At 64.4% G+C, this 24574-nt stretch overlaps 10 protein-coding genes across 10 annotated transcripts; 4 read left to right on the forward strand and 6 right to left on the reverse strand.

The window, feature by feature from the left end:
• Positions 1-1017: 1017 nt before the first annotated feature.
• EMIHUDRAFT_228553 (hypothetical protein) lies at positions 1018-1281 on the reverse strand (the record flags this gene model as incomplete). The annotated part of the gene is made up of 2 exons (XM_005786940.1): positions 1018-1068; positions 1174-1281. 2 exons carry the CDS (start codon positions 1279-1281, stop codon positions 1018-1020), a joined length of 159 nt encoding a protein of 52 aa, XP_005786997.1.
• A 565-nt stretch (positions 1282-1846) lies between these two features.
• EMIHUDRAFT_228554 (hypothetical protein) lies at positions 1847-3292 on the reverse strand (the record flags this gene model as incomplete). Its single annotated transcript, XM_005786941.1, has 7 exons — positions 1847-1860; positions 1997-2145; positions 2353-2433; positions 2507-2601; positions 2684-2742; positions 2931-3084; positions 3167-3292. The coding sequence occupies 7 exons, from the start codon at positions 3290-3292 to the stop codon at positions 1847-1849; spliced, it is 678 nt and encodes a 225-aa protein (XP_005786998.1).
• A 216-nt stretch (positions 3293-3508) lies between these two features.
• EMIHUDRAFT_228555 (hypothetical protein) lies at positions 3509-5077 on the forward strand (the record flags this gene model as incomplete). The annotated part of the gene is made up of 5 exons (XM_005786942.1): positions 3509-3760; positions 3914-4027; positions 4112-4165; positions 4336-4774; positions 5016-5077. The coding sequence occupies 5 exons, from the start codon at positions 3509-3511 to the stop codon at positions 5075-5077; spliced, it is 921 nt and encodes a 306-aa protein (XP_005786999.1).
• An 845-nt stretch (positions 5078-5922) lies between these two features.
• Positions 5923-6909, reverse strand: EMIHUDRAFT_441261 (peptidyl-prolyl isomerase). Its single transcript, XM_005786943.1, has 3 exons — positions 6852-6909; positions 6618-6686; positions 5923-6517 (listed from the first exon to the last, which is right to left on the reverse strand). The coding sequence occupies exons 1-3, from the start codon at positions 6873-6875 to the stop codon at positions 6092-6094; spliced, it is 519 nt and encodes a 172-aa protein (XP_005787000.1). The 5' UTR covers positions 6876-6909; the 3' UTR covers positions 5923-6091.
• Positions 6910-9222: 2313 nt separating this feature from the next.
• On the forward strand, positions 9223-10170 carry EMIHUDRAFT_557976 (peptidyl-prolyl cis-trans isomerase). Its single transcript, XM_005786965.1, has 3 exons — positions 9223-9254; positions 9331-9399; positions 9563-10170. The coding sequence occupies exons 1-3, from the start codon at positions 9234-9236 to the stop codon at positions 9965-9967; spliced, it is 495 nt and encodes a 164-aa protein (XP_005787022.1). The 5' UTR covers positions 9223-9233; the 3' UTR covers positions 9968-10170.
• Positions 10154-12399, reverse strand: EMIHUDRAFT_441265 (hypothetical protein). The gene is given in 9 exon segments (XM_005786944.1): positions 10154-10170; positions 10236-10245; positions 10263-10535; positions 10901-11050; positions 11290-11404; positions 11478-11536; positions 11745-11902; positions 12079-12232; positions 12314-12399. 7 exon segments carry the CDS (start codon positions 12380-12382, stop codon positions 10410-10412), a joined length of 831 nt encoding a protein of 276 aa, XP_005787001.1. The 5' UTR covers positions 12383-12399; the 3' UTR covers positions 10154-10170; positions 10236-10245; positions 10263-10409.
• A 1155-nt stretch (positions 12400-13554) lies between these two features.
• On the reverse strand, positions 13555-16131 carry EMIHUDRAFT_111255 (hypothetical protein; the record flags this gene model as incomplete). The annotated part of the gene is made up of 3 exons (XM_005786945.1): positions 13555-13677; positions 14842-14970; positions 15076-16131. The coding sequence occupies 3 exons, from the start codon at positions 16129-16131 to the stop codon at positions 13555-13557; spliced, it is 1308 nt and encodes a 435-aa protein (XP_005787002.1).
• Positions 16132-16464: 333 nt separating this feature from the next.
• On the forward strand, positions 16465-16904 carry EMIHUDRAFT_59302 (hypothetical protein; the record flags this gene model as incomplete). The annotated part of the gene is made up of 2 exons (XM_005786946.1): positions 16465-16608; positions 16788-16904. Coding segments are annotated over 2 exons (261 nt in total), but the record flags the coding sequence as incomplete, so codon positions are not given.
• A 657-nt stretch (positions 16905-17561) lies between these two features.
• EMIHUDRAFT_111256 (hypothetical protein) lies at positions 17562-18992 on the reverse strand (the record flags this gene model as incomplete). The annotated part of the gene is made up of 1 exon (XM_005786947.1): positions 17562-18992. One exon carries the CDS (start codon positions 18990-18992, stop codon positions 17562-17564), a length of 1431 nt encoding a protein of 476 aa, XP_005787004.1.
• A 3087-nt stretch (positions 18993-22079) lies between these two features.
• Positions 22080-22874, forward strand: EMIHUDRAFT_111257 (hypothetical protein; the record flags this gene model as incomplete). Its single annotated transcript, XM_005786948.1, has 1 exon — positions 22080-22874. The coding sequence occupies one exon, from the start codon at positions 22080-22082 to the stop codon at positions 22872-22874; it is 795 nt and encodes a 264-aa protein (XP_005787005.1).
• Between the last annotated feature and the right edge of the window lie 1700 nt (positions 22875-24574).

Below are 24574 nucleotides of genomic sequence, written 5' to 3' on the forward strand. Positions count from 1 at the left end.
CCGAGGGAGGAATAGTCTCAACGCGTATGGGAGGTAAAGGTGGCGGCGTCACGCTCGCTGCCCGCGGCTTCCCGGGACAGCCCCGCCCTTGCGAGGCAGGAAGGAAGGTGAACGACTGACCCCATACGCCCTGCGACTAACTACCCCCTCGCCGACCGCCCAACCCCCCCTTCCCCTTCTCCAACCTCGACGAGCCGATGACCGTTGAGTTTCTGCCCTGCGCGCCCCCGCCCTGCGCCGCCCCGCACAAACACACACCCCACACGCGAAGTAAAAAGAATCCTTCAAATACAAGCCTAAAGAATTTTCGAATCCCAAGGGCGCCCGTTGCGGCCGCGCGCGAGGTGCGCGCAGCGCGCAAGCCGTGTTGCGCAAAAGCTATTTGCCCGTTCAACACGCCGTGACAAAATAATTTTACAACCAAACGCCCTCGCACGACACTGACGCGCACTGGCACTATAAAACACAGGTCACCAATCCAGAAAAGAATTGTTACATCTGCGCAGCACACTGACGAGAAGAGCCGCGGTGTGGACGGTTTTTTTCGCGGTATCCGCGGCGGGATATGGCGGGATATGGCGGGATACCGGGAGATACCGGGAGATACCGGGAGATACCGGGAGATACCGGGAGATACGAGATAAGGGCGGATACGGGCAGATACGGGCAGATACGGGGAGATACGGGGAGATGCGATGAGATGCAAGGAGATACGGGGAGATACGGTCAGATATTGCATAGGAGATACATCAAGATACCGCAAAAAAACCGTCCGCACTAGGGCTCGCTCAGGCGGCTGCTCAGGCCGCTCAGGCGGCCGCTCTCGGACGGTACAGGTTGGTCAACGCTTGGTTCTATCCTCTCGCGGCGACTGGTACACCTTGTACTGGGACGGCAGCGCGGCCGATAACGGTCCGACCGCTCCTCCGACGACTCCTCCTCCGACCAAGACTCAAGCGGCTCCGGCTCTACTAGCGAGGCGAATGACATATTCGACATCCTCGACGACCATCTCGGCTACAGTTCCGACTCCGGCGCTCTTACAACGTAGGGGGCCCACACAGCGTCCTAATCTAAAATCTGAGGATTCAGGATTCAGGCATCGCTTCAGTGAGGCCAAAGTGAGTTTATGGATGTGTGAGAACGGTACGGGACACGAGGAGGCACGCGGACCAGCTCGTCGGTGACTCTGCTGCACGCCGTTTCCGATTTTTTCTCAGCGTGTGTGAGCGAGACGTGGAAGAGTGCCACCGTCGGGTAGGACGGGTCGGCCCGAAGCATCGGAGTCGCCGCCGTGGTCGCGGCGAGCAGCGCCGGCCACTCCGGCGCCGCGTCGGCACCGTGGGATCATGTCCACCGCCACTTCGCGGTCACAGCGCTGTTGTCGCCCGAAACGCCGCATGTACCTCTGGCGGGCCAAAGATCGACTCGCATGTCGATTTTGACTTGACGGCGGCATGGAGGCATCACGTCTCCATGCCGCCGTCAAGTCGGAGCCAGTCTGCGGCGATCACAGCGCTCGCAGGAGTACATGCGAGCTTTTCTACAGAGTCAAGCGATTGCGCGAATCCCACACTGGTGGATTTTGGGGCGCTGTGGACCCCCTATTACAAGCCTACTCTGTGAATTCGCGGAGCGAAGAAAATTTTATACGGAATACGTCCATTTTTGGAGCTTGGAATACGGCGTATTCCATGGAATACGTGGAATGCGGGTGGAATACGGGTGGAATACAGGCCTCTGGGAGGTCATTTGGAATACGATATACGTGGAAAACGTATTCACAGAGTTGGATTACAAGCTGCCGAGCCCAAATCACTGAGTGTGCCACATTTCTTGTTGGCTTCTAAAAATCTCTCTCTGACACGACAAGGGCGCGGAGGCGATCAATAATAGTACTCACCACCTGCGCCTTGATGTGGCCAAGGCTGCTGCTGTTGCTACTGTTGCTGCTGTTGCTGCTGCTGCTGCTGCTGCTGCTGCTGCTGCTGCGGACCGCCGTACCCATGCATGTAGCCGTCCTCCTGCGGCACGGACGCGCCGGCGCCCGCCTCCTCGCATGTGACCGTGAACACGGCCGCCTCTGGCTCGCGGATGTCCAAGCTGATCTGCTCGCCATGCTGCAGCGCGTGCGTGCCGTCGAACCTGTGGAGAGGGGGTCACGTGGAAGGCGATGGGACTAGAGGAGCACCGGTGCCCTTGACCGGCTACGGAACGGCCTCGACTACTTCTCGACGCTTCGCTCACTCTCGACGATCTCTCCGCCACACGCGCCACACCTCCGCCACGTCTCCGCCACGTCTCCGCCGCCCCACAGCCGGATCTCGGCGAGATCTCGGCGAATCTCGGCACCCGATGTCGTCTCCGAGCGGCCTCGCCTTCCGCAGCACCATCCACGGAGCGGACTCGTGGGCGCGCCACAGGGTCGGAGGCCTGCGAGGTGGGAGGCAAGGTAAGGTGAGCGTCTCCACACACAACACGCGTAGCGGCAGAGGAGTGGGGGAACGGCACGTGCTTCGCAGCCTTGTTATCGAGAAGACGGTCCATCGCATGGCGCTGTGCGCTGGTCTGTGAGAGGTTGAGGTGCGAGCCCTGGACGCCCTGGGGATGGGGGGAGACTACCTTCGCATCTAGGGGCGGCGCGCTTGCCAATGGAGAGGAGCGTCGCGGCGCCGCCCTCCACGTGGACGACGCACTGCAGCCGCGACACGTACGGCGACGGGTCGGCCATGTCGGACCGCCCTGCGTGGACGCGTCACGGGGTCAATGCACAGGCATCGCCATATCTCAAAGGGGTGTCAAAGAGTCTCGGGCGCGCGCCTCAAAATGTCTCCGAGAGGTGTCCTCGGAAATGTGTCCCGCAAACGCATGGAGGTTGTGTGTCTCTGAGGTGGCTATGTGCGCGCCCAGCGTCTGCTCCTCCCCAGCACAGAGCGGCATCGCGAGCGTGCATCCCGCGTACTCGTAGCGGATACCGGCGTGGGGCAGCACGCGCCAGACGAGCGAACTACTGTACGCAGAAGGAGGAACCTGCCACTGCGCCTCGCCGGTGTCGGCGTTATAGTAGTACGTTTCGCCGCTCGCCTGCCGGTAGGCGAGACACAAAATCATTCCTGGTGTCAAAAAACGGGAGAGGACAGGATCATCTACTGCTCGCCTCGTCGACGGCAGGGTACCAGTTGTTGTCTTGCGCGATGAGCTGGCACCGGTGTCGTGTCCGCAGAGACGCCGGACGTGTCCAGACGGCAGGCTGCAGCGCAAAGGCCGACGCCGCGAGCCAGGTGCCGAGCATGCAAAAGACTGAAACAAACGTTCACCCGCGCTGTCTGGCTTATTTCTGCTTTCTTCTTCTTTGTTTAAAAATTCTTTTCTTCACGCCGTCGGTGTGTGTGTGTGTGTGTCACACACGCCGTCGGCGGCCTGCCGCCGCTCTCTGCCCTCTCGGCGGCCGCCGCAGCGAGCACCCACCCGCAGCCCGGGGGCCACGCGGCCGGGCACCAGGCCTTCGATGGCGGCCTCGCCCGCCATCGACCTGGGAGAGACGCTCGCGGCTCTGTTCAAGCGCGCGCGCGTCGCCGACAACCTCTACCGCAGGTATGAGGGGCGGCTCGCGGAGCTGGGCGTTGGCGACGCTGGCGACCTCCTCGAGGAGGTCGCTGAGAAGCAGAAGGGCATCGGCTCGCTCGACATCCACGACCGCCAGGCGGAGAAGCTCCGCCGGGCTCTTCTCGGCCGGCGGGGCTGGGGGGACGCAGCTGCGGTCTTGGCATCCCTCAGCGGCCTGTCGCTGGGCGACACCCCAGCTGGGGTGGCGGCTGGCGATCAGGCGGCTGCTGGCGGGGCAGCGGCTGGCGGCGAGGGCCGCGGCGGCGCGCGCCCCCAAGAGGCGGACGGCGGTGCCTGCGACGCGCAGGCCGCAGAAGGTGGGTCCGGAGGTGGGACCGAGGGATCCAGTTTGGACCCCTTGGAGCCCGCGCTGCCGGAGAGTGGCGATGGGACGATCGCTGCCGCGGGGGGGGAGGAGGAGGTCGAGGGCGGGCGGAAGGCGCCGCGGCGCCGCCGAGGGCGGCGCGGCCGTGGCGCCAGGGGTCGCGGGGGAGGGCTCGAGAAGGGGCCCGACACCGCGGCGGGTTTGGCTGCTGAGCGGCCCAACCCAGTGGAGGAGGTTTCCACCGGCGGCGCGGCGCCGGCGGAGGGGGAGGAGGGCGGCCGCTCTCGCTCGCCGAATGGACCTGGACGTGCCCCATATTGGGGGCCCGCCGGCATTACCCCGCCCGAGACGCCGGTCTCGGACGCGCTGCTGGCGCGCCCCACCCTTTCATTCTTTCAGATGAGGCCACGGGTTCTGAGGCGGGCGAGGCGGCTGCTGAGGCGTTGGCGGAGGCGGCGGTCGACGCCGTCTACGGGGCGCTCGTGGCGGCGACGCTCGAGGAGTGGGCTGGAGCGAGCACGGACAACCCCATCTCCGCGGCGGACGCTCGAGGCCCAGGCCTCGAGTGTCAGCAGTGCTTTGGGAGCTTTTACGACGAGTTTGGCGTGGAGCCGTGGCTGTGGCGCCGGGCGTTGCGTGAGGGCTGGTCGGAGCTGGGGGGCTGGTCGAGAGAGGAGATGGAGGCGGCGGAGAAGGAGATCTGGCGCGGCGAGAGTTCTGAGATCTCTCAGCTAGGCGAGTGGGTCTGCGATGCTTGCCTGGAAGGCTTCTTGGGGGGTGGCTTCGGCGACTACTCGATGCTGCGGAAGGGGCATGCGCCGTCTGCGAATCACCCCTGGATAGGTCGCTCGCGCGACCTCTCCTGGATGCGCAAGGGGCCCATAGGGGTCACGCGGAGGGAGGCGCTGTTAGCGGCGGAGGAGGCGAAGGCGGCCGCGCGGGCGGCGGAGAAGGCGGCGCGGGCAGCGGAGGGGGGGAAGGGCGGCGGCAGCGGGCGGCAGTCCCGCGAGGCACGCCGGCGGAAGGGTTCGTCTTCGCGGGGCGGGGTGCACTGCGCGCCGCGAGGATGAGGAGCCTGAGCCAGGGGAGGGTTGGGAAGGGGGGGCGAGGCCGGAGGAGTATGACGGCCTCTTCGACGGCCCATAAGGGGCCGTTGTCTGCTGTGCCTTTTGTGGTGCTAGTTCGTGCCAGTCTGCTGTGAGAGGGGCTTGTATTGCTAGAATTCTTCTTTCTTCGAGCTGCGCAGCGGCTACGTTGCGCCGTATTCGAGTAACCCCTGGATAGGTCGCTCGCGCGACCTCTCCTGGATGCGCAAGGGGCCCATAGGGGTCACGCGGAGGGAGGCGCTGTTAGCGGCGGAGGAGGCGAAGGCGGCCGCGCGGGCGGCGGAGAAAGAAGGCGGCGCGGGCGGCGGAGGGGGGGAAGGGCGGCGGCCACGGGCGGCAGTCCCGGGAGGCACGCCGGCGGAAGGGCTCGTCTTCGCGGGGCGGGGTGCGCACTGCGCGCCGCGAGGATGAGGAGCCTGAGCCAGGGGAGGGTTGGGAAGGGGGGGCGAGGCCGGAGGAGTATGACGGCCTCTTCAACGGCCCATAAGGGGCCGTTGTCTGCTGTGCCTTTTGTGGTGCTAGTCCGTGCGCGTGCCAGTCTGCTGTGAGAGGGGCTTGTATTCGTAGAATTCTTCAAGCATGCGCGAGGCTGCGTGTCTTGTGAGCTTGTGTGTGTCTGTCTCTGTGTGACTGTGTCGCTCACGCGTGTCGTCATCATCTGTCTCGCGTCCACACCCATACCGCGTTGGTGTCCAGTCCGAGCCTGACTGTTCTTCACCTTCCTACCTGCCTACCTAGCTGGCTAGCTGCCTCTTTGCGCCGCTGGGGCGGGGACGCGACCGATACTTTCTCCTTTAATAGAGCATAGTCCATAGAGGTATCACTATCAGTTTTATTATTTGTCAGTTTTATGTTTATAGCTCGACGGTTGTTTAGTATTAGCTGTAAAGTTTAGGAAGAGCAAACAACATCTCCTCTGAAGAGAATAAGATATAAGTGGGCAAAGTACCTTGGCCCTGCGCCCCCAACCCGAGGGCGCGCCTAGAAAAGGCCGCCCGCGCCCCTCTGCGCTCCGACTCAAACCTCTCCTTCCCGCTGCGGGGCCGAAGCGCGTCTACGAGATCTGGCCGCAGTCGGCGATCACCACCTTCTTGGCCGTCTGGCCCGACTGCGAGCCGACCGCCTCGATCGCCTTGACCACCTCCATGCCCTTGGTGACGGAGCCAAAGACGACGTGCTTGCCGTCGAGCCAGTCCGTCTTGACGGTGCAGAGGAAGAACTGGGAGCCGTTGGTGCCCGGGCCGGCGTTGGCCATCGAGAGGATGCCCGGGCCGGTGTGCTTGAGCTGGAAGTTCTCGTCGGCAAACTTGGCGCCGTAGATGGACTCGCCGCCGGTGCCGTTGCCCGCCGTGAAGTCGCCGCCCTGGCACATGAAGTTGGTGATGACGCGGTGGAAGGCAGAGCCCTTGAAGTGGAGCGGCTTGCCGCTCTTCCCCATGCCCTTCTCGCCCGTGCAGAGCGCGCGGAAGTTCTCCGCCGTCTGCGGGGCGGCGGCGAAGGGAGCGGCGAGGGCAGCGGGGGTGAGAGGCGGTGAGGGAGGCGGAGAGAACGGCGGTGGGTGGAGGTGAGGCCCCTCGCACCTTTGGGACGACGTCGGCGCGGAGCGTCATCTCGATGCGGCCGGCCGGCGCGCCACCGATGGTCATATCCTGCGAGGGCGGGCAGAGTGCCGATGCGGACACCACACGGCGACATTTGTGTGTCGCGAGGCGAGGCTCGCGGAGGGGGAGCTGGCGGCTGCTGCAGGCGGGTTGCGCCGTCCGCAGGCCGTGCGGAGGGACGGCGTGCTGGCTGTGTGGGGTGCGAGGGCGCACGAAAAAGACGACGGGGCAAGACATGATGACGAAGGAAGGATTGCGAGAAGCGATGCGCGCTGTGGGGCCAGTGGCCGAGGTGCCAGCCACGGGATGGGGTGGGGGCGGGGTCCCCACTGTTGTGTGTACGCCAACTCAGGGTGTGTGGCAGCCAGCTGGCTGTGTGTCTTGTGAGCTGCTCCCACCAGCCACGGGATGGGGTGGGGGCGGGGACCCACTGTTGTGTGTTAATTGAGTGAGAGTTTTTGTCGCTTCCTCCCCTCGGTAGGTCATGCCGCAGAAGCTGCCCGTACCCCACCCGGGTACGTTGTGTTGGACGCGTCTTGGGCTCAACTAGACTCTAGAGTTGTTTGGAGAGAGAGAGAGATTTTTAAAGACCAACAAGATATACCTAAGAACAAGAAATCACGACTCTCACAGTGATTTGGGCTCGGCAGCTTGTTAGCCCTCAGCCGAAGCTGGGGCCGGTCCCGTAGCCGAGAGAGCCCGCGCCGTCCGCCGATGAGTTCGACGCGCCGGCCGGGGGCCTGCGAAGAGGCCAGCGAGATGGCGATCGCTGTACTTCATGGTGTCATCAAGTGACTGGCTGACAAGCCAGAGGTCGATACTCTGGACGACCCATAGGATGCCACGAATGCCTGAAGGAGAGGGAGGCGAGGCCAGAGGCAGGCTCAGCTGCTCTCGGGTGATCCCGCTTTGGTGGCTGAAGGACCCGTCTCTCTCTTGTTTGGTATTGCTAAAAATCTCTCTCTCAACCAGGTTTTCCGGAAAACAAACAACGAAGGCGCTCTCAAAAAAAAAGGAAAACAGAGGGTCCCCGCAGCACTTTGCGTTTCCGGAAATTTCCAGGGAAAACAGAGGGTGTTTGGTGCTCCATTCTGGAAACTCGCGAGTTTCCCTGAGTCTGAGAGCTGGTCTGGGGCAAAATCTGAGGCAAAATTGAGGAAATCGACAAAATACCCAGGCGGTCGCAGGGTAATTTCCAGGACCAGGTATACACGGGTTCTCCGCGAAATTCCCGGCATTTTGCCGATTTGGCCTAAAATTTGGCTGATTTTGGGCCCAAACCAGCCTCAGTGCTCAGACTCGGCTCAGAGCCAAAAATTTGACGATTTCCACGCAGTTTTCCCGGCAAAATAGAGAGGAAAAGAGAGGGTGCTGTAGAGAACGAAAAGGAAAGGAAAACAGACGGGGTGCGAGAGGCAAACCTGGTTGAGCCCAAGCACGCGTCCGAACCAGGTCCGAACCAACCACGCGTGTCAAGAGAATTTTACAACAAAACTCCCTCGCACAACACTGGGCACGGGACTGGCGCGCACTGGCACGTCAAGAGAATCTCCTCTCTCGCGCGTGTCCCTCCTTTCATTCACACTCCCAGTCCTTCCTTCCTGGCTGGCGGGTCTAGTCAGTGCCCGTGTTCTCCAAACGCCGGTCTACATACCCGTCGTTCCACGTTCGTGCGAATTTGAAGAAGAAGGCAAAACGACAAGAAGCGCGCCAAGGCCAAAGCAGCGGCTATCGCCGCTGCAGCGGCCGAGGAGGCTGCTGCAAAGGCGGCTGCTCAGGCGGCCGCTCAGGCCGCTCAGGCGGCCGCACTCGGACGGTACAGGTTGGTCAACGCTTGGTTCTATCCACGCGGCGACTGGTACACCTTCTACTGGGATGGCAGCTCGGCCGACAAGGTCGCAAGGCGCGCTACCTACCCGACGCTCGAGCACGACGACCACGACCCCGGCCCCCTCGCAGAGCGCATCAGGCGCGACAAGCGCGAGGCGTCCCACCGCTCCTCCGACGACTCCTCCTCCGACCGCGACTCGTGCGGCACCGGCTCCACTAGCCTAGCGACTAGCGAGGCGAATGACATATTCGACACCCTCGAAGACCATCTCGGCTACGGTTCCGACTCCGGCTCCGGCTGGTAGTCGACAAGCTGCCGAGCGCAAATCACTCTCTCTGACACATTTCTTGTTGGCTTCTAAAAATCTCTCTCTCTCGCGAATTTGGGCCTTCCTTCTTCAGACGTTTCACCTACTAGACGCTAGACCTAGAGCGAGTGGCGTCTGGCGACGGTTACTGTCCACTATGAAGTGTGGACCCGCGTGAACAGCAGCTCCTGACCACGGCGCCGCAGGCGCCTGTTGAGAGAGAGATTTTTAGCAATACCTTGTTGTTGATGTTGTTGTCCTGTTCGTGCACGTGATAGCCCTGGATAGGCAATGCATACGCCTAGTTGGGCCTCGGATCGCCCGACCTCGTCCCGGTGCTCTGTGGTCGGATTTGTGACGCCGCCGCACCGCGCCGCGGCCGGGGCCCTCAACAGCAGGAACAACTCGGGCCTGTTTTTCTTGTGACGCTCGCACGTCTCGAGCCGCCCCTTTCCCCATGCCGGCAGTCGTCTATTTCGTGCGCCCGCTTCTGCTCGCTCGAGGGCCTCCGCCCCCGCACGCGAGAAGCTCACCCTCGATCGCGCTCACCGCAGGATATGACCATCGGTGGCGCGCCGGCCGGCCGCATCGAGATGACGCTCCGCGACGACATCGTCCCAAAGGTGCGAGGGGCCTCACCCGCCGCCGCCCTCGCCGCCTCTCCGTGGCCGTGACCGCCGCTGCCATCACCGCCGCACTCGCTGGCGCCCTCGCCGCCGCTGCTCTCGCGCCTCCTGCCCGCCGCCGCCACTCACCACCACCGCTCCCTTCGCCGCCGCCCCGCAGACGGCGGAGAACTTCCGCGCGCTGTGCACGGGCGAGAAGGGCTTTGGCTACAAGGGCTCTGCCTTCCACCGCGTCATCACCAACTTCATGTGCCAGGGCGGCGACTTCACGGCGGGCAACGGCACCGGCGGCAAGTCCATCTACGGCGCCAAGTTTGCCGACGAGAACTTCCAGCTCAAGCACACCGGCCCGGGCATCCTCTCGATGGCCAACGCCGGCCCGGGCACCAACGGCTCCCAGTTCTTCCTCTGCACCGTCAAGACGGACTGGCTCGACGGCAAGCACGTCGTCTTTGGCTCCGTCACCAAGGGCATGGAGGTGGTCAAGGCGATCGAGGCGGTCGGCTCGCAGTCGGGCAAGACGGCCAAGCCGGTGGTGATCGCCGACTGCGGCCAGATCTCGTAGGCGACACTCCTTGCCTAGACGCCGGGCGCTCCCCGGCTCATATCTCTGTTCTCTCGGGGGGATGATCTCGCTCTTTCATCACACTCCGTTTCTCCCCATCTCGCTCGCGCCCTAGGGGATGGCCATGACTGGAAAACAGCTTACATGTAGGGTTTACTAGGTTTTGTCGTCGCGGGGTATTACGTTCAAAGATATGCCATCACCAAACAACGCGCGGGAGCCGTGGTGGTGTGCCGGGGAGCGGGGAGGGGGACACGGTCGCACGGACCACGGTGCGGCTGCGGCGTGCGGGCTGCGGCGCGCGCGGTGCCGTGCGCGGTGGCCGACGGTATAAGGGGTGAGCGGCCATACGAACGCGCCTCGACGCTCAACACAGGTACAAGTCAACCCGCCACGGCCCGGCCAGTCTGCTGTGCGCCGTGGCGCGGCATTCCTAGAGCGACTAGCGTCCCGCCCTGCCGCGCTTTTGCACTCGCTGCTGCGCCGCGGCGAAGGCTTCGTCGCTCAGCGGGTCCTCGGGCAAGGCGGAGCCACCCCGCTGTTTGCCGCTCTTGCCGCCCTTTGGCGCCTGTCGGAGACAGAGAGGGAGCGGTGAGGGCGCACCGCGCCGCGGCCTGCAGCGGCGTCGGGGCGGCGCGTTTGACGCTGCAGACCCGGGGCCACCGCACCGCCAGAAGGCAGTGCGTGCTGCCGAAGGGAGAGTGCCGCTGACAGTGTGTGCTGCTGAGGGCAGAGTGCCGCTGAGGGCAGAGCGAACACACCGCCGCGGCGCTTCCGAATCGAACTTCCGGTGGCGCTCCCGTGGCCGCAGCCGCATCCCCCGCGTCCGTGGTCCACCGCTCTGTTGTCCCGTGGCGTGGAATGAGGACGGCCCTCCACAGGGCGCAAGGACGTGCCGGCTGCAACGCGTGTATCGCATCTACGCCCGCCCGCCTTGCCCGCCTTGCCGCCTCCCGCATACCGCTCCTCCAGCGACTGCAGCATCGAGCCAAACTCGCTCTGCCTCGCCGCGCCACGCGCCATCAGCGCACTCTTGAGCGCGTCGTCGCCGCCGCCGCTCAGGCCGAGCTCTGCCGCCGCCGCCTGGGGGGAAGGGGGGGGGAGCGGAGGCTCGGGGAAGGCTCGGGGAAGGCTCGGGGAAGGCTCGGGGAAGGCTCGGGGAAGTTTCACGAAGCGAGAGGCAGAGCTCTGCCGCCGAGGCCGAAGCAGCCTCCTTGGTGGCGCGCAAACCTCGGCTCGATCTCGCTCGATCTCGGCTCGATCTCGGCTCGATCTCGGCTCGATCTCGGCTCGATCCCGGCTCGATCCCGGCTCGATCTCGCCTCGGCCTCCGCCGCCTCCTTCGCCGCGCGCCGCTCGCGCTGGAGCCGCTTGCTGTCCTTCTCGCCCTCAAACTGGCGGTACATCCGCAGCTCGCCCGCCTCGACCAGCCCCCGCCTGAGGACGCGTGGTAGACGTGTCCCGGACGTGTCCCGAGGCCGGCCCCTCGCCCGCCTCGGCCGGCCCGCGCAGCGTCTCGCGAAAGCGCGGCTCGTCGTCGGCGGTCGAGAACATCATCGCGTCCATCACCTTGCGAGGACGCGTCGAGGACGTGTCGAGGACGTGTCACGGACGTGTCATGGACGTGTCGCTGGAGACGTGCCACTGGGAGCGCGCGTCAATGCCGTGTCAAGGACGTGTCGAGGACGTGTCGGTGGGGATGCGCCAGTGAGACGGCGTCATTGAGACGCGACGTGTCGTGGACGCGTCTCAGACGTGTCTAGTGGCGTGTGATCACCTTGCCCATGTCTCCCTTGGCGGCGATGTAGTGGGCGCGGAGGTCGGCGGCCTCCTCCTCGGTGTGGCGGTAGCTCGCCGCCAGCGCGTCCAGCTTCTCGAGGCTCACCCGCTCGAACGCCTCGCGCCAGTAGGAGGCGTCGCCGCCGCCGCCGCTGCCTGCGGCCACCGGGAAGGCGGAGGCGGGTGGCGGCGGTGGTGAGGCGGCGGCGGCGGCGGCGGTGGCTCGGTGGCGGAAGCGATGCGCGTCGTGGTTGCGGCGGTGTGGCGGGCGATGGCAGTGGTGGCGGCGAGCGGTTGCTGGACGGCAGAGAGTGGCGTGGGAGTGGCGGCACCGTCGTCGACCATCCCCGTCTCGTCATACAGCTTGCGCTTCTCGGCGTCGGAGAGGACGGCGTACGCGCGGCCGACCTGCTGGAAGCGCTCGGTCGCCGCCTCGTCCCCGCCATTCTTGTCGGGGTGCGTGTCGCGCGCGGCCTTGAGGTACGCCTGCAGTTGGCGGGAGTCGGCGGCGCAATCAGTGCGGCGAGAGAGATTAGGGGAAGTGGAGCGGGCCGCGGCGATGCGCGCCCGCTTGATGGCGGCGGCGTCGGCGTCGGCCTGGACGCCGAGGAGCTCGTAGAGGCTGCTCGTCGACATCGTGGAGTCGGGTTGAGAAGGAGAGGCGCGGCCCGCAAAGCGCGAAGGAGGGAAAAAGAATTTGGCCGCGCATGAGCCCTGGCAGGCGGGCACCGCGCTGCGAGCCTGTCGTGTCCCTTGTCAGGAGCAGGAGAGCCCCACCTGTCCCCCTGATCGTTCTTCCAAAATCCTGCTCGTGCAGGTGGGGACCCTGTCCTCGTCCCATCCCTCGTTTGGCGTGTCTGTTTTCTTTCTTTCTTTTCGGCGGGCACGCGGGACATGCACAGGCGCCAAGGGGCGCAGAACCGACCTAACCCGTCGGAGGTGGGGGGAAGGGAGTACCGCCGGGTTCCCCTGCGTGAGCGCAAGAGTAACCCCAAGAGGGCTGAAGATGAGCGGTGCGCGCAGGGGTCGGCGTGACGGGGCGAGGGACGCGCCGCGCGGGACGCCGCCTCACCGGCCCAAGTGGCGCAGGGCGAGGCGGCGAGAACCGAGCGAGCACGTCCTCGTGAGCCCCGTGGCTCCAACCAGGCCCTTCCTTTTTGAGCAGGTGTGACGCCGCGCGAGCGACGCTCCGAGATCGCCCGAGATAGCGCGGCGCGGCCCCGAGATCGCCCGAGATAGCGCGAGATCGCCCGAGATCGCGCGGCGCGGCCCGGGGCGGGGTGGATGGGTTGGGAGCGAGGGGGCGAAAGTGTTCAGTGCGGTAGATGGTAAGCTCGAGGCGCGTGAGCCGGACTTGTGAGCCGGACCACCCCCTCTTGTTCCCTGCGTTGTTGAGCCAGGACTCAACATACTCGGGCTGTTCATCCCAAACTGTCACTCCCCTTTCTCCCGGCCGAGGTGGGGCGCGCGCGGGGGCGGCGGGTGTGCGGGATGTCTGTGGGCCCGAGAGCGATATGCCATGTCCGCCTTGCGTTTGTTTTATAACATCGAAGGCTAAGCTCAAAAAGAATTGTTAAAACCGCAGCGACGCAGCGAGAATCGGCGAGGGACTGCGAAGAGAGATAGGGAGAGGCAGACGCGCGCCGAAGTCCGACATGCGTCATGCGTCAAGATCAAGAATCAAGATGTATATCATATAATGTAAGATAAAGCCGATAGGCTTTAAACGCGATCTCGTCGCGAAGAAACGGCTTTATCTAGGAGATACGAGAGTTCTGTCAGGTGCGCGACCGCGGCTAGAATCTGTGTCAGAGCCGGAGGCTCTCGAGCTTGAGGGCGAGGTGCGTCGACTCGTCCTTCATCTGGACGGTGTAGCGCCGCCGCTCGCGGTCAAAGGAGACCACCTTGCAGGTGGACCCGTTCCAGCGCGGCTGCGAGACGAGCCCGACGACGGTCGCCCTCGCCCCCGGAGGCAGGATCAGGTTGTCCTCCGGCTCTTCTCCGAGAGATCATCTACCAGCGCCGGCAACACCCCCCCGACGGCTGGGGCCAGTGCATCGTACCCGTCCCCTCATCCAGCACCCTATAGCGTGAGCCCTTCAGCGCAGCGACATGCGCTATCCTCAGCGTCTTCAGCGTCTCCTTGGAGTCGGGTGCCGCCTGGGCTACTTTGCTGATCGCCGTCCCCGTCTGCGCTCGCGCTACCCTGAGGAACCATCTGGCCTGCTCCCTATTCCCCAGGCAGCGCCGCTAAGCAAGTGCGCCATCGTCGCTCTAGGCGGGTTCTCATCTTCCTCGGTCCATTGCTGCGCGGCTTTCCGCACGATCGGACACAGCGGGTCCCGCTTTAGTGCCGCCCTCCTCGCCGCGTCCCTCGCGGCCTTACAGACGAGGCCGCCCCTGAGTTCGCTCCTTGTGGCGGCGCCCGGGGTCTCTCTCCCCGCCTCTCTCCGCATAATCCTCTCGTGGTGCGCTCCGTGTGGCACCCCCGCCTGCTGCCGCACACGCGCTCCCATGACGGTCTTTGTCACCACGTTATGATCATCCACGTCGGCGAATTCAATCTCGCGCTCGCCGTGCTGATCCTTGATCCGCTGGCGCTTGTTGATGCGTCGCGGTGCCACGCCCGCACCGTCTCCTCCCGCCGCCTCCTCCTCCCCTACGCTAGTCTCCGCCTCGTGTCCTCCCGGGTCACCTTGTTATCCTCGGGTATCTCCTCCTCCCACGCCTTACTCACTTCCAGCCCGGGCGTCCCCTGTACCTTCTTGCCATCCTCCTTTCCCGTTGCCGTCTTGTCCTTACTCCCGAGATAGAGTGTGCGCCACTGCCAGTCCGCCTCTGAAAGTGTGTTCGGCGAGGTTGGGACCTCGCCCATGCACACCTCCTTCGCCGCTGTGCTGTACCCAAGGAAAGCCTCTAGTACTACTTCCCACCCGTCTTTCCTGGCTCCGTCACACGTGGCCAGGGCGCCCGCGGCTTTCTTTTTCCCGAGGCCGGCGCTTCTCTCCCTGCGTCGCGCCTCCGCCTCTAAGCCACTCCCTAAAGGTGGCCGCGACGCGTCGCAGCCGCCTGGCCCTTTCCATGTCCCTCCTCACCTCTGTGGTGCCCATCTCGTCGTGCCGCACCCACGAGTCCTCCCAATCTCCCTCCCATTTGCACAGGTATTCCCACCCCGTCTCCTCTCCCTCCTCGCCACACACCCCACACCGAAGCACCTCTAACTCCTAAGACCACAGAAGAGGGAGAGAAGCCGTAATAAAAGTAAAGGGAGGAAAAGTATATATTGAATATTGTGAAAGGTAGTTTCTAAAGTACACCAATCAATCCACCTCCTCAATCACAAAATCTCGACGGATTGATCGCGTATCGCAAGCACTGTTCAGCTGCACAAGCTCCCCCCCATCCAGGGACCCGGCTGCCAAGTAAATTAGCGCCGGAAACGCGCCGTCGCGAAGGGCAGCGGCAAGCGTGTTGAATCCGCTGGCGGAGAGGCCGCTTTGCGGCGCGCCAGACTCCAGGTCCAGGTAATAGTCGACGAGGAGCACCTCGAGCCGCTGGAGGCCCTGCTTGCCGCTCTCGGCGAGCGCCCCGAGGCCGGCGTCGTCGATGAAGTTGTCGCGCATCCCTAAAATCCTGAGATGCGGCGCCGCACCGGCCCCCAGTGCGCCAGCCAGCGCAGCCACGCCGTGGCCGGTGATGCCGTTGCGATCCAGGTACAGCTCCTGCAAAGCTGTGCACGCTGAGAGCGCTGCGGAAAGCCCTACGCAGAAGGAGTCGCCCAGCTTGTTGTCGCCGAAGTCGAGGTGGAGCAGCCGCGGCAGCGCGCCACCCGTGAGCGCGCGGATTATTGGCCCCAATCTGTAGTCATCTTCAGCGGCTGTCCTGAAAACCTCCCACCACATCACCTCTGTTGCACACTGTGCCTCTTCCGTCTCCGGGTTCGGAAATCGAAGGGGGAGGCGGAGATGCCTGGTTTCGCCGTGCTCGCGGAGCTCGTCTGCAAAGCCCCACGGCGGCGGCTCGACCGCCTGATTCTCTGGTGCTCTGTCCAGCCCTCGTAGTTTTACTTTCTGAAGTTGGTTGATCCAGCCTGAAGTCATGAGCTCGCCGAAAGTCAAAGCCTCGCCACTGCGAAAGTCCACCGCGACAAACTCGGTCGCCCGGGCGAACACCGTCACTCGAACGAATTGTCGCCGCAGCCGCTCCTCAGCGGAGCGGTCGTGGGGTGCAGCGCGGCTGCGCACAGCTGCGCGCAAACTCTTGCACGTGCTGCCGAATGAAATCGCGGCGAGGGGGGCCAACGGATTGGCCACCTTGTTGTAGACGAGCCGCAGCAGATCTGGCGAGAGGTCGGAGAGGATCAAGCTTGGCTCAGCGTTCGCCATGGTTTGGGTTTGGGCTCCTTGCCGTTTGGGAGCTCGCGCGTCCACCCATACCGCGTTGGTGTCCAGTCCGAGCCTGGCTGTTCTTCACCTTACTACCTACCTACCTACAACGCTGTTCTCCCGCGCGCTCTCGCTCGTGGCCGCAGTGGTCCCCAAGCTGGTACGAGCCCTGGGTTTGGGAGAAAACCACATATTTTGCCAACAAATAAAGAAAGAAAAAACCAACACCAAAACGAGGGATAAAAGAAAGAAAGAAAGAAAACAGCCTATCGCGAATTTTCTTTTGCCAACACTCGACAACACGCCGCTGGAGCCGTGCAGCGTGCGCCTGTCATGGTGCTGCACGACGCCGACGGCTTCCTGACGCAGCTCACGCGCATGCTGGAGCGGTCGCGCGAGAAGGGCGCCGTCTACGTCACGATGAAGCGATGTGCGTTTGCGCCGGCCGCGCCCGCCGCCGCTGCAGCGCGCCTGAGCGTGCCGCGCCCGCCCCGTGCAGACGCGGGGATTGAGGGCAAGCGGGGCGAGCCGGTCGACCCCGCCGATTGCCGCTGCCTCGTTCGCGCCGTGCTCGGCAGCACCAAGGCAATAACGCGCCACGCCCACCAGCACAGCACGACTGCCGCACACCAGCACCGGACCGGCTTGAAGGCCAGCGGGCCCGCGCCTCACGGTGCGCCGCATGCCCCAAGGCGTCGACGATGGTCGCCGCCAAGGACCACCGCCGCTTCATGAAGTCGTACGCAAACATCATGAAGGCGGGCGCCACCGCCTCCCCTCGGCCGATTCCCGCGTCTCTCGCGCCGCCCAAGCGCCTCCCTCCGTGCCGCCGCCACCGGCGCCGCCTCCACCGACGCCGTTTGCGCTCCGCCGCTTGCCCGACCGCGTGCCCCTCTGGCGCTTGCTCCTCTGCGCCATCCATCCCTGCGCAAGGCTCCGACCTCGACCCTGCCGCCGGCCAGGTGTCGCTCGACTCGCTCAAGAAGAAGGAGCGGAGGCGAGGCGGCGAGAAGAAGAAGGCGGGCGCCGCCTAGAGGGTGACTGGCCCGACCGCCGGGTGGGTACCGCTATGTACCGTTGTCCGTCGTGTCTTCGAGGCGGTTTACACACGCGTCGGGTCGTCATTACCACATTTTTAGTCTCATTTGTATACGAGATTTTTTTTCCGCCGGGGAGCTGAGACAGTCACCCTGGTCTCTGAGACCCCCCCCCCCCACGCCCGGCGCTTGGGAACAAGGGGCGACACACGCCACACGCGCCGTCGGGCGCCACCTTGGCCCGCGGTACCCGAGATCCCGAGTTGGCGCGCTAGCCGCTCTATAGAGCCCGAGCTGCTGCGTGTGCCGCGCAAGACCCTACAGCCTGCATAGACGGCACGCGCTCTGCCTCCTAATATTCTCTCTGCTGCGATCTCTCTCCTGTTAGCCACCTCACGGCACTCGCTGCGCGTTGAGGTCGTGTCGCTGGCACCACTGCTGCACGAATGGCGTGAGGTCGACGCCCGCCGGCGCGTACCACGCTTTTCGCTTCCTGTCCCACCGTCCTCCGAGCGCCTTGCAGGCGTCCTTCTGCGCGAAGGGCGTGTCGAGGTACGTGCGGAAGGCGGAGGGGCCCGCGGGCGGCGGCGGCGGCTGCTGAGGCGGGTACGGCCGGGGCGGCGGCTGCCGAGGCGGGCACTGCTCTGGCGCCCTCTGGCCGGGCGGCGTTTGTGGCCGCGGCAGCGCGGACATTGCGGGCGCGAGGACGGGTGCAGGCAGCGCAGGCGGACTTGGGTCCTCCCCGACGCAGAAGACCCGCATCGGCTTGACCTGCCGCCGCGCCTCTGTGTCAGCGCTCTTTTCGTCCTGAAGAGCGAGCCCTGCTCTGGCGCCAACCACGCTCACGTAGTAGTGGATGACGTGGCGGACAAAGGGCGAGACCGGTTCGGTGGCGAGGCAAGCGCCCTCGCCTGCCACCGCCGCGAACGCCCGCAGCGCCGCCACCCACCCCGCCGCCGTCCGCACCTCCTCCTCGATGTCCTCGACGGTGCGCGTGGTCACGTCCAGGTTGGCGGCCTCCCGCACCGCCGATGTGGCCATCTCCTCGTCGCTGGCACGAGGCGGGACGCACTGCAACTCCGCCACCGTGTCCTGCAGCGCCGCCAGCGCGCCATCCTCCAAGTCGCCCGCCGGCGCCTCCTCCTCCTCCTCCTCCTCGTCGTCGTCGTCGTCGCCGTCCTCCTGCTGCTGCTGCTGCTCGTCGCTGAGGCCCTCGGCGAGAACGATCTGCGTGCCGGGCGCCATCGCCGCGCCGCGCCGCTTGATGTTGCGCGGCGCCGGCTCGAACCAGAGCGGGTTTTTTATGTCGGCGTGCGAGTCCGGGCCAGACAGCGCGTTGGCGCCGTGCCGCTGCCGGCTCACGTGGCAGAGGACGCGCTGCCCTCGCGCCGCGGCGCGGTCGCGCCCGCGAATCCCGACAGCCTTGGCCGCCCTCCGGTACACGCACTCGCGCCTCTTGTTGGTGCCATAGAACTGGCTGAGCTCGGGCAGCTCGCGCGCGACGGCGAAGAAGAAGGCCTCGAGGCGCGGCTTGACGAGCGCGTTGGCGACGTTGAAGAGGTGCATCAGCTCGGGCGGCACGAGGCCGTACCGCTCCTCGCGCGCCGCGCGCCGCGCGTCCGCGCCGCAGGCCGCCGACGCGCCGCCGGACCCGAGGCGCGGCACCTTGCGCCTCGCGGTCGACGGCGTGGGCGCCTCTGCGGCGGAGCGCTTTGCCGGCTCCGCGGCCGGCTCAGCGCGTGGCGGAGGGCTGGTGGGGCCGGACGGAGGATCGTCGGCGGCCGGAGGGTCGTCGTCGAAGAGCGCTGCGATTTCGGGGAGCATCACCAGGGATGGTCGCTTGGATGGTCGGCTGGTCGCTTGGGGTCGCTTGGCAGCCGGCACGTTGCTTGAAGAAACGAGCCTTTTGCTTTTGCTTGGCCTTGCGGTTTCTTTCTTTCTTTTTGAAGAGAAGAGGCCGAGTGCGTATTCCTATGCGCCAGAGATGAGAGATCCGCTGCCCCCTGTGCCCAGCCCTCTCCGCGCGCCGCGATGCCCCTCCCCCCCTCGCTTTTGAGAGAGAGAGAGAGAGAGAGGGTGGGAGAGAGAGAGAGAGAGAGAGAGAGAGAGAGAGAGAGAGAGAGAGAGAGAGAGAGAGAGAGAGAGAGAGAGAACACGGGCACGACCGGAAGCGGTGTCACGCGGTTGTGAGAGTGAGAGGGATGCGCTTGGGCGAAAGAAAAGTAGGATAAATGAGCGTTGACTTGATTCAACGACAAAAAGCGGACACGGCCCGCCACGGGAGGACCGACAGTAAACCGCAAAATCCCAACCACAAAAAAAGAAAACCGCGAGTACACTCAAGGAGGCTTACGCATTCGAACAGCTGGGCGGCGAGGACAACCACAATGGCACGCTACACACTATAGAAACGGCTTATTCAACGGGTGGGCCGCACTAGCACGCTACACACTATAGTTATAGCATACGTTCTGCCACACACTATAGTTATAGTTCATACGTTCAGCTCCGTCCAATATCCGCGATGCCACCCGCTGGCCGGTGTGCATTTGACACCTCAGCGTATGCAGGAATGCGATGGAGGTCCTCAGCGTGCTCGCGCGGCAGCAGTGCGGCCTACAGCGCAGGAGGCGCCGCAACATAAGGTCCTCACTGCGAAAGGTCCTCAGGGGCGCGCGCGCGTACGCGCGCGCGCACGGTGAGGACCTCTGTCTGTCACGATGAGGAACTCGACGCCCACGCCTCCCGAGGACCTCTGTCAGTCACGATGCGGAACTCGACGCCCGCGCCTCCCGCGATAGGCGTCTCCCATCCCTCGTCCTGCAGCGTTGCCCGCGTTCTATTGCATAGGTCGAGCGCGCGCGCGTGCCACGGTGAGGACCTCTGTTTGACGCAGTGAGAATGGTTGGGTAGTAGGGCTAGAGGGTCGCTCTACACTTAGCCTCTGCAGCGAGCGAGCGCTCAACTTAGCCCCCGCACGGAGCCGGGCTCGGACTTAGACGCTGTATGGTCGGGGGCCATGAACTTAGACGGCACAAGGCCAAATCCGGGTAAAACCCGGGTATACCTGCAAAAGTCCAGGTTTACCCGAAAAATACCTGGACGCGTCCCGACCAACGTAACACGTATGCCGCGCACGACGCCATATCGCCTTGTCCCAGGGCCAGTGCGCTACTTGCGGCGCGCAACTCCTGCTCAAGTACGCGCACCGTACCATGTGCTGCCGCTATGCGTGTCTTAAGGCGGCTGCGGCGAAGCGGCGGGCGCGGCATGCCGATGGCAGTGCGGACGATGCGGTTGCGATGTGTTCTGCTTCAAGATCGTGGCGGTGCTTGGCATGCACTTCTGCGATCCCAATCAGCTCATCGCAACGAAGCAGCGCAACAAGCTGGCTGCTGCCAACAAGGCCCTATGCTAGATCTACCTCACGCGCGGATCATTCAAAGAGGACCAGCATACACAGGCTTCCTTGACATGCGTTTGTTTGAGCTTGAGGCTATTTGTGAGAACTGTTTGGCTTGAAGATTGCGCTCAAGAAGAGCAACGAGAATCGGAAGAGGAGGATGCTGAGGCGGCGATTGCTGAGCATGAGAAGGATCGATCCGGATTAGAAGGCGCCCGCCGTAGGCGAAGAAAATTTGGGGGCTAGCGCCGTATCGTTGATCACGGTGGGAGCCTCTTGGCCCCAGGCTGTGCCACGGCCGACTTAGCCGATGTAAGAGGCTCTCGCTGATCTTAGACCGCGTAAGCACCCCAGCGTGACTAGTCACACTTAGACCCGCTCAGCCTCGAGGCTCAGAACTTAGACTACTACCCAACCAGTGCAGTGAGGACCTCTCGGTCGCGGCGCATCCGGCACTGTAAGTCGCACTACAGCGCCTTCCGCGTCGTCTCACTTCATCGCTAGGGTGCCCACAGGACCCAAAAGAAAATAGCTTTCCGGCTCAAAAAGGGACGCACGCGGCAAATCTGATGTTGGCCAGTTTCAATAGGAGAGAGGCCTCTTCCGTTGGGGGACCGAGTACATAGGAAAAGAGGGTTCCCCGGTTTGTCACGCGCGAGCACGAGCGTGACACTGCACTTGGCGCCGAGCGCCCGCGGCACAGACCTTGTGCAAGCCGACCCTCGGTGGGAGCACCGGTCCGGACCGTGGGCGCTCGGTGTGGAGCAAGCAAGACCCCCCCCCCCCCCCATCGGCGCGCGCTCGCCATTCCAACGGGCGCCAGGAGCACCAAGAGGACTCCTCATGGCTGCTCCCAAGTGGGCTTCGACCGGCCTCGGCTGGGGGGGCGGGTTGTCCCGGCTGCGGACGCGTTCTGCAGCCCCCTGGGCGTGGGTCAGCCCCCCAAAACTGCCCCTCGGCGGCATACAGCACTGCCAGCCAGCCTCTTCCTCCTCCTCAAGGGCTGTACTATAGGCCATATTGCGCCGCCACCTACTGGCAGCCGGGCGGGCGCGCGCCGCGGGCGCCCGGCGCGCGCACGGCTCGCAAAGTTCGAACGAGTACTGCCGCCCGGCCGCCTCAAGGCTGCCGGGCGGCAGTACTCGCCTCGCAAGGCGCGCACCGGCTGCTCTGGCTGCTGCGCCGGCGGCCGCTGCGCTGGCCGCTGCTGCGCCGGCTGGCGGGCGGCACGGCCGCCGGCGGCCGCTGCACCCGCGCCGTCCCTCGCGGGCGCCGTCGCGCCGCGCGCGCCCAACCCTGCTGGTACACGGCACGCGCGCGTCACACAGCCGCGGAGAACAGGCGGTGCTGTGCGCGAAGCGCGCGCGATCTCGTACTCTTAAGGCTGGATCCGGCCATTCCAAGGGTATGTATGTATCTAAGGAAGGGAGTCAACTTTGATGGGGGCAGCCAAATTTGGTCGACCGCAAATCGTGGAGCTGGGAGTCACGCTCGGGCAGACAGCGTCGATGCCGTCGCCGGACGCGGCGGCGAGGCACACGGGCGCCGGCGTGGCGCGTCGGCAGGCCCACCACGAGCGGATGCGCGACGAGCGCGCTCGGGAGGCGGCCGCGGGCAACGCGGAGCTTCCGCCGGAGGACGACGCGGTCGAGATGGTGAGCGCCGTCCAGCTGCTGGACAGCGTGGCGGAGGCGGGCCCGAACTACACCCTGCTGCGCAGCAAGGAGACGAAGGCGAAGCGGCGGAAGCGACAGCGCGAGGATGGCAGGGCGGCGCTCAACGGCCACACTGTCCTGCCCACCGGATCGCGCCTCGAGATCTTCTGCGACACCGAGCGGTGGTACCCCGCGACCGTCATGGGCCGGGAGGAGGACGGGGACGGACGGATCGCGCACCAGGTCGAGTACGACGGCTACCCGGATCGGCGGTGGTGGCACATGCTGGACGACGAGCGGTGGCGAGCCGTCCCAGAGCAGGCCGGCACGGGCGCAGGAGGCGCCGCCGCAGACGTGGACGGGGATGCGGCGATGGACCGCGCGGACGGCGAGGGCGCCCGTGCCGCGGGTGCCGCCGAGGCGGCCGAGGTGCGGCCGGCGCCGCCTCCCGCGTGCCGGGGTGTGCGGCGCAGCGCGCTGGCGGACGTCCTCGAGGCGGAGGACGACGAGCGGCAGGACGAGGCTGCGCGTGGCGACGAGCAGCCGATGCTAGCGCCCCACGGGCCGGCGCTGTCGGTGCAGCTTCGGCGCGTGCGCCTGCAGCTGCGCGAGTTCCTTGCAACGCAGGCCGCGGCAGGGTACCTTTGAGAATCCCCAGCGTCCCACCCTCCTAGTCACACTCTCAATTTCTCGACTGGCCAACACGAAGTGCTGCGATCGGGGGTGGCCCATTTCTTTTTCCTTTCTTTTTTGGGCCGTGTGGGCACCCTATCATCGCACTCCTGCATGCGTAAAACCATATATTCCGCGCCTCTGTACACGTTGAGTTATGGTGTACCCTGTTCGTAGTTGCGCTTGGGGCATACGCGTGGCGCACCCTGATGTAGTTGGCATGGGATCATCTCCTTGGGTCTCCTGGAGTGCGTGTACGCTCCGTCGCTTCGCTGTAAGTACAAGAGAAGAAGGCCTCAGCCTGCACACAGGCCCAAAACCAAAGCCGAGAAAAAAACGGCTACAGTGTGCTGAAAACCTCTCTCTCTCTCTCGAAAGAGGCACCCGATTACACACAAGTAGGCTAGTGCAAAGGAGGACCGACAGTAAACCGCAAAATCCCAACCACAAAAAAAGAAACCCGCCAGTACATGCAAAACAAGCAGCACAGGAACACAAAAAACACAAAATCCCAAAACCAACAAAAAAAAATGACACCGTAGTACACCCGGAGTACAAACAAGCAGCACAGGAACACAACAAACACAAAACCCCAAAACCAACAAAAAATAAACCCGTAGTACACAGAATCCCAAAACGAATAAAAAAGAAACTGCCGTACAAAACAACAGCACAGGAACACAAAATCCCGAAACCAACAAAAAAACAGCACAGGAACACAAAATCCCGAAACCAACAAAAAAACAGCACCCTAGTACAGCACGAGAAAAAGGGATTCCCCGTGCAGGGACAGATATACACGAGTTCAGTACAGAGGACGGGATTCGAACCCGCGCCCCTTACGAGACTGGAGCCTTAATCCAGCGCCTTAGACCAACTCGGCCACCTCTGCATGATTTGATACGAGTTGCAGACTTTCAGCGGCCTATAAAGGTGTGGCCTATGCCATCAAAAAACCAATCAAGGTGTGTGTGTTTATTTTAATGGATAAAGAATAAGGTAATTAATTTGGGGAGAGTTGAGTGATTTGGAGGGCGCGTGTGTGCCAGCGACGCGCGCTCTGGTGCAGGTAGGGGGCAGGTAGGGGGCAAGCGTGTCAGGTAGGGGCAAGCGTGGCGGCGAGGGACGCGCGGCGGCGGGGGGGAGGAGCCGAACACTCCGTGCGCGGTGAGGCGGCCGGGCGAGGGCGCGGCGGGTGACGGGGCAAGGGAGCAGCCCACACCCGGCCGTCGCTTTGAGCGAGGTCGACGGAACGCCTGCGAGCCGTCTTTTTACGAGGTTGCAACCCTAGTTTTGCACTGTGCTGTGAATCGAGCGGCAACCAACTCCTCTCAGGACCCCCAGGTGCTGGGGTGCTGCCAGCAACCAACCAACTCACCGGCAAGCGGAGCGAGCCGGAGCAGGCGCACATCGCTTCCAGGGAGGGGGGCGCGCTTCTGCTCACGCCCCCCCCCCCCCTAGCATGTGGTGAAGCCTCTGGGGGGGTCGGGACCCCCCCCCTAGCATGTGACGAATCCTCTGGGGGGGCTCGACGCTCCCCAGAAACGCCCAGAAGCTTGCCTCCCACCCCTGGGCCCCAGGGCGAACGGCAGCGGTCGGCGGCCTCTGCCACGCTCCAATCGGCTCCTCGAGCCCATCGCCTGCGACGAGCTAACATGACTCGTCGCTCACCGCCA

Source organism: Emiliania huxleyi, assembly GCF_000372725.1.
Source record: "Emiliania huxleyi CCMP1516 chromosome Unknown EMIHUscaffold_148, whole genome shotgun sequence".
Taxonomy (NCBI): Eukaryota; Haptophyta; order Isochrysidales; family Noelaerhabdaceae; genus Emiliania; species Emiliania huxleyi.

Bases quoted from the DNA above. Each gene is read 5' to 3' on its own strand.
- EMIHUDRAFT_441261 (XM_005786943.1), bottom strand. From the start codon at position 6,875: ATGTCTTGCCCCGTCGTCTTTTTC. The intron at 6,687-6,851 runs GTGCGCCCTCGC...CCGCCCTCGCAG, and splicing joins CTTGCCCCGTCGTCTTTTTC to GATATGACCATCGGTGGCGC. The intron at 6,518-6,617 runs GTGCGAGGGGCC...GCCGCCCCGCAG, and splicing joins GCGCCGACGTCGTCCCAAAG to ACGGCGGAGAACTTCCGCGC.
- EMIHUDRAFT_441265 (XM_005786944.1), bottom strand. From the start codon at position 12,382: ATGTCGACGAGCAGCCTCTACGAGCTCCTCGGCGTCCAGGCCGACGCC. The intron at 11,903-12,078 runs GTGCCGCCACTC...CGGTGGCCGCAG, and splicing joins GACGGGGATGGTCGACGACG to GCAGCGGCGGCGGCGGCGAC. The intron at 11,537-11,744 runs GTGATCACACGC...CGTCCTCGCAAG, and splicing joins CCAAGGGAGACATGGGCAAG to GTGATGGACGCGATGATGTT.
- EMIHUDRAFT_557976 (XM_005786965.1), top strand. From the start codon at position 9,234: ATGCCGGCAGTCGTCTATTTC. The intron at 9,255-9,330 runs GTGCGCCCGCTT...CGCTCACCGCAG, and splicing joins TGCCGGCAGTCGTCTATTTC to GATATGACCATCGGTGGCGC. The intron at 9,400-9,562 runs GTGCGAGGGGCC...GCCGCCCCGCAG, and splicing joins GCGACGACATCGTCCCAAAG to ACGGCGGAGAACTTCCGCGC.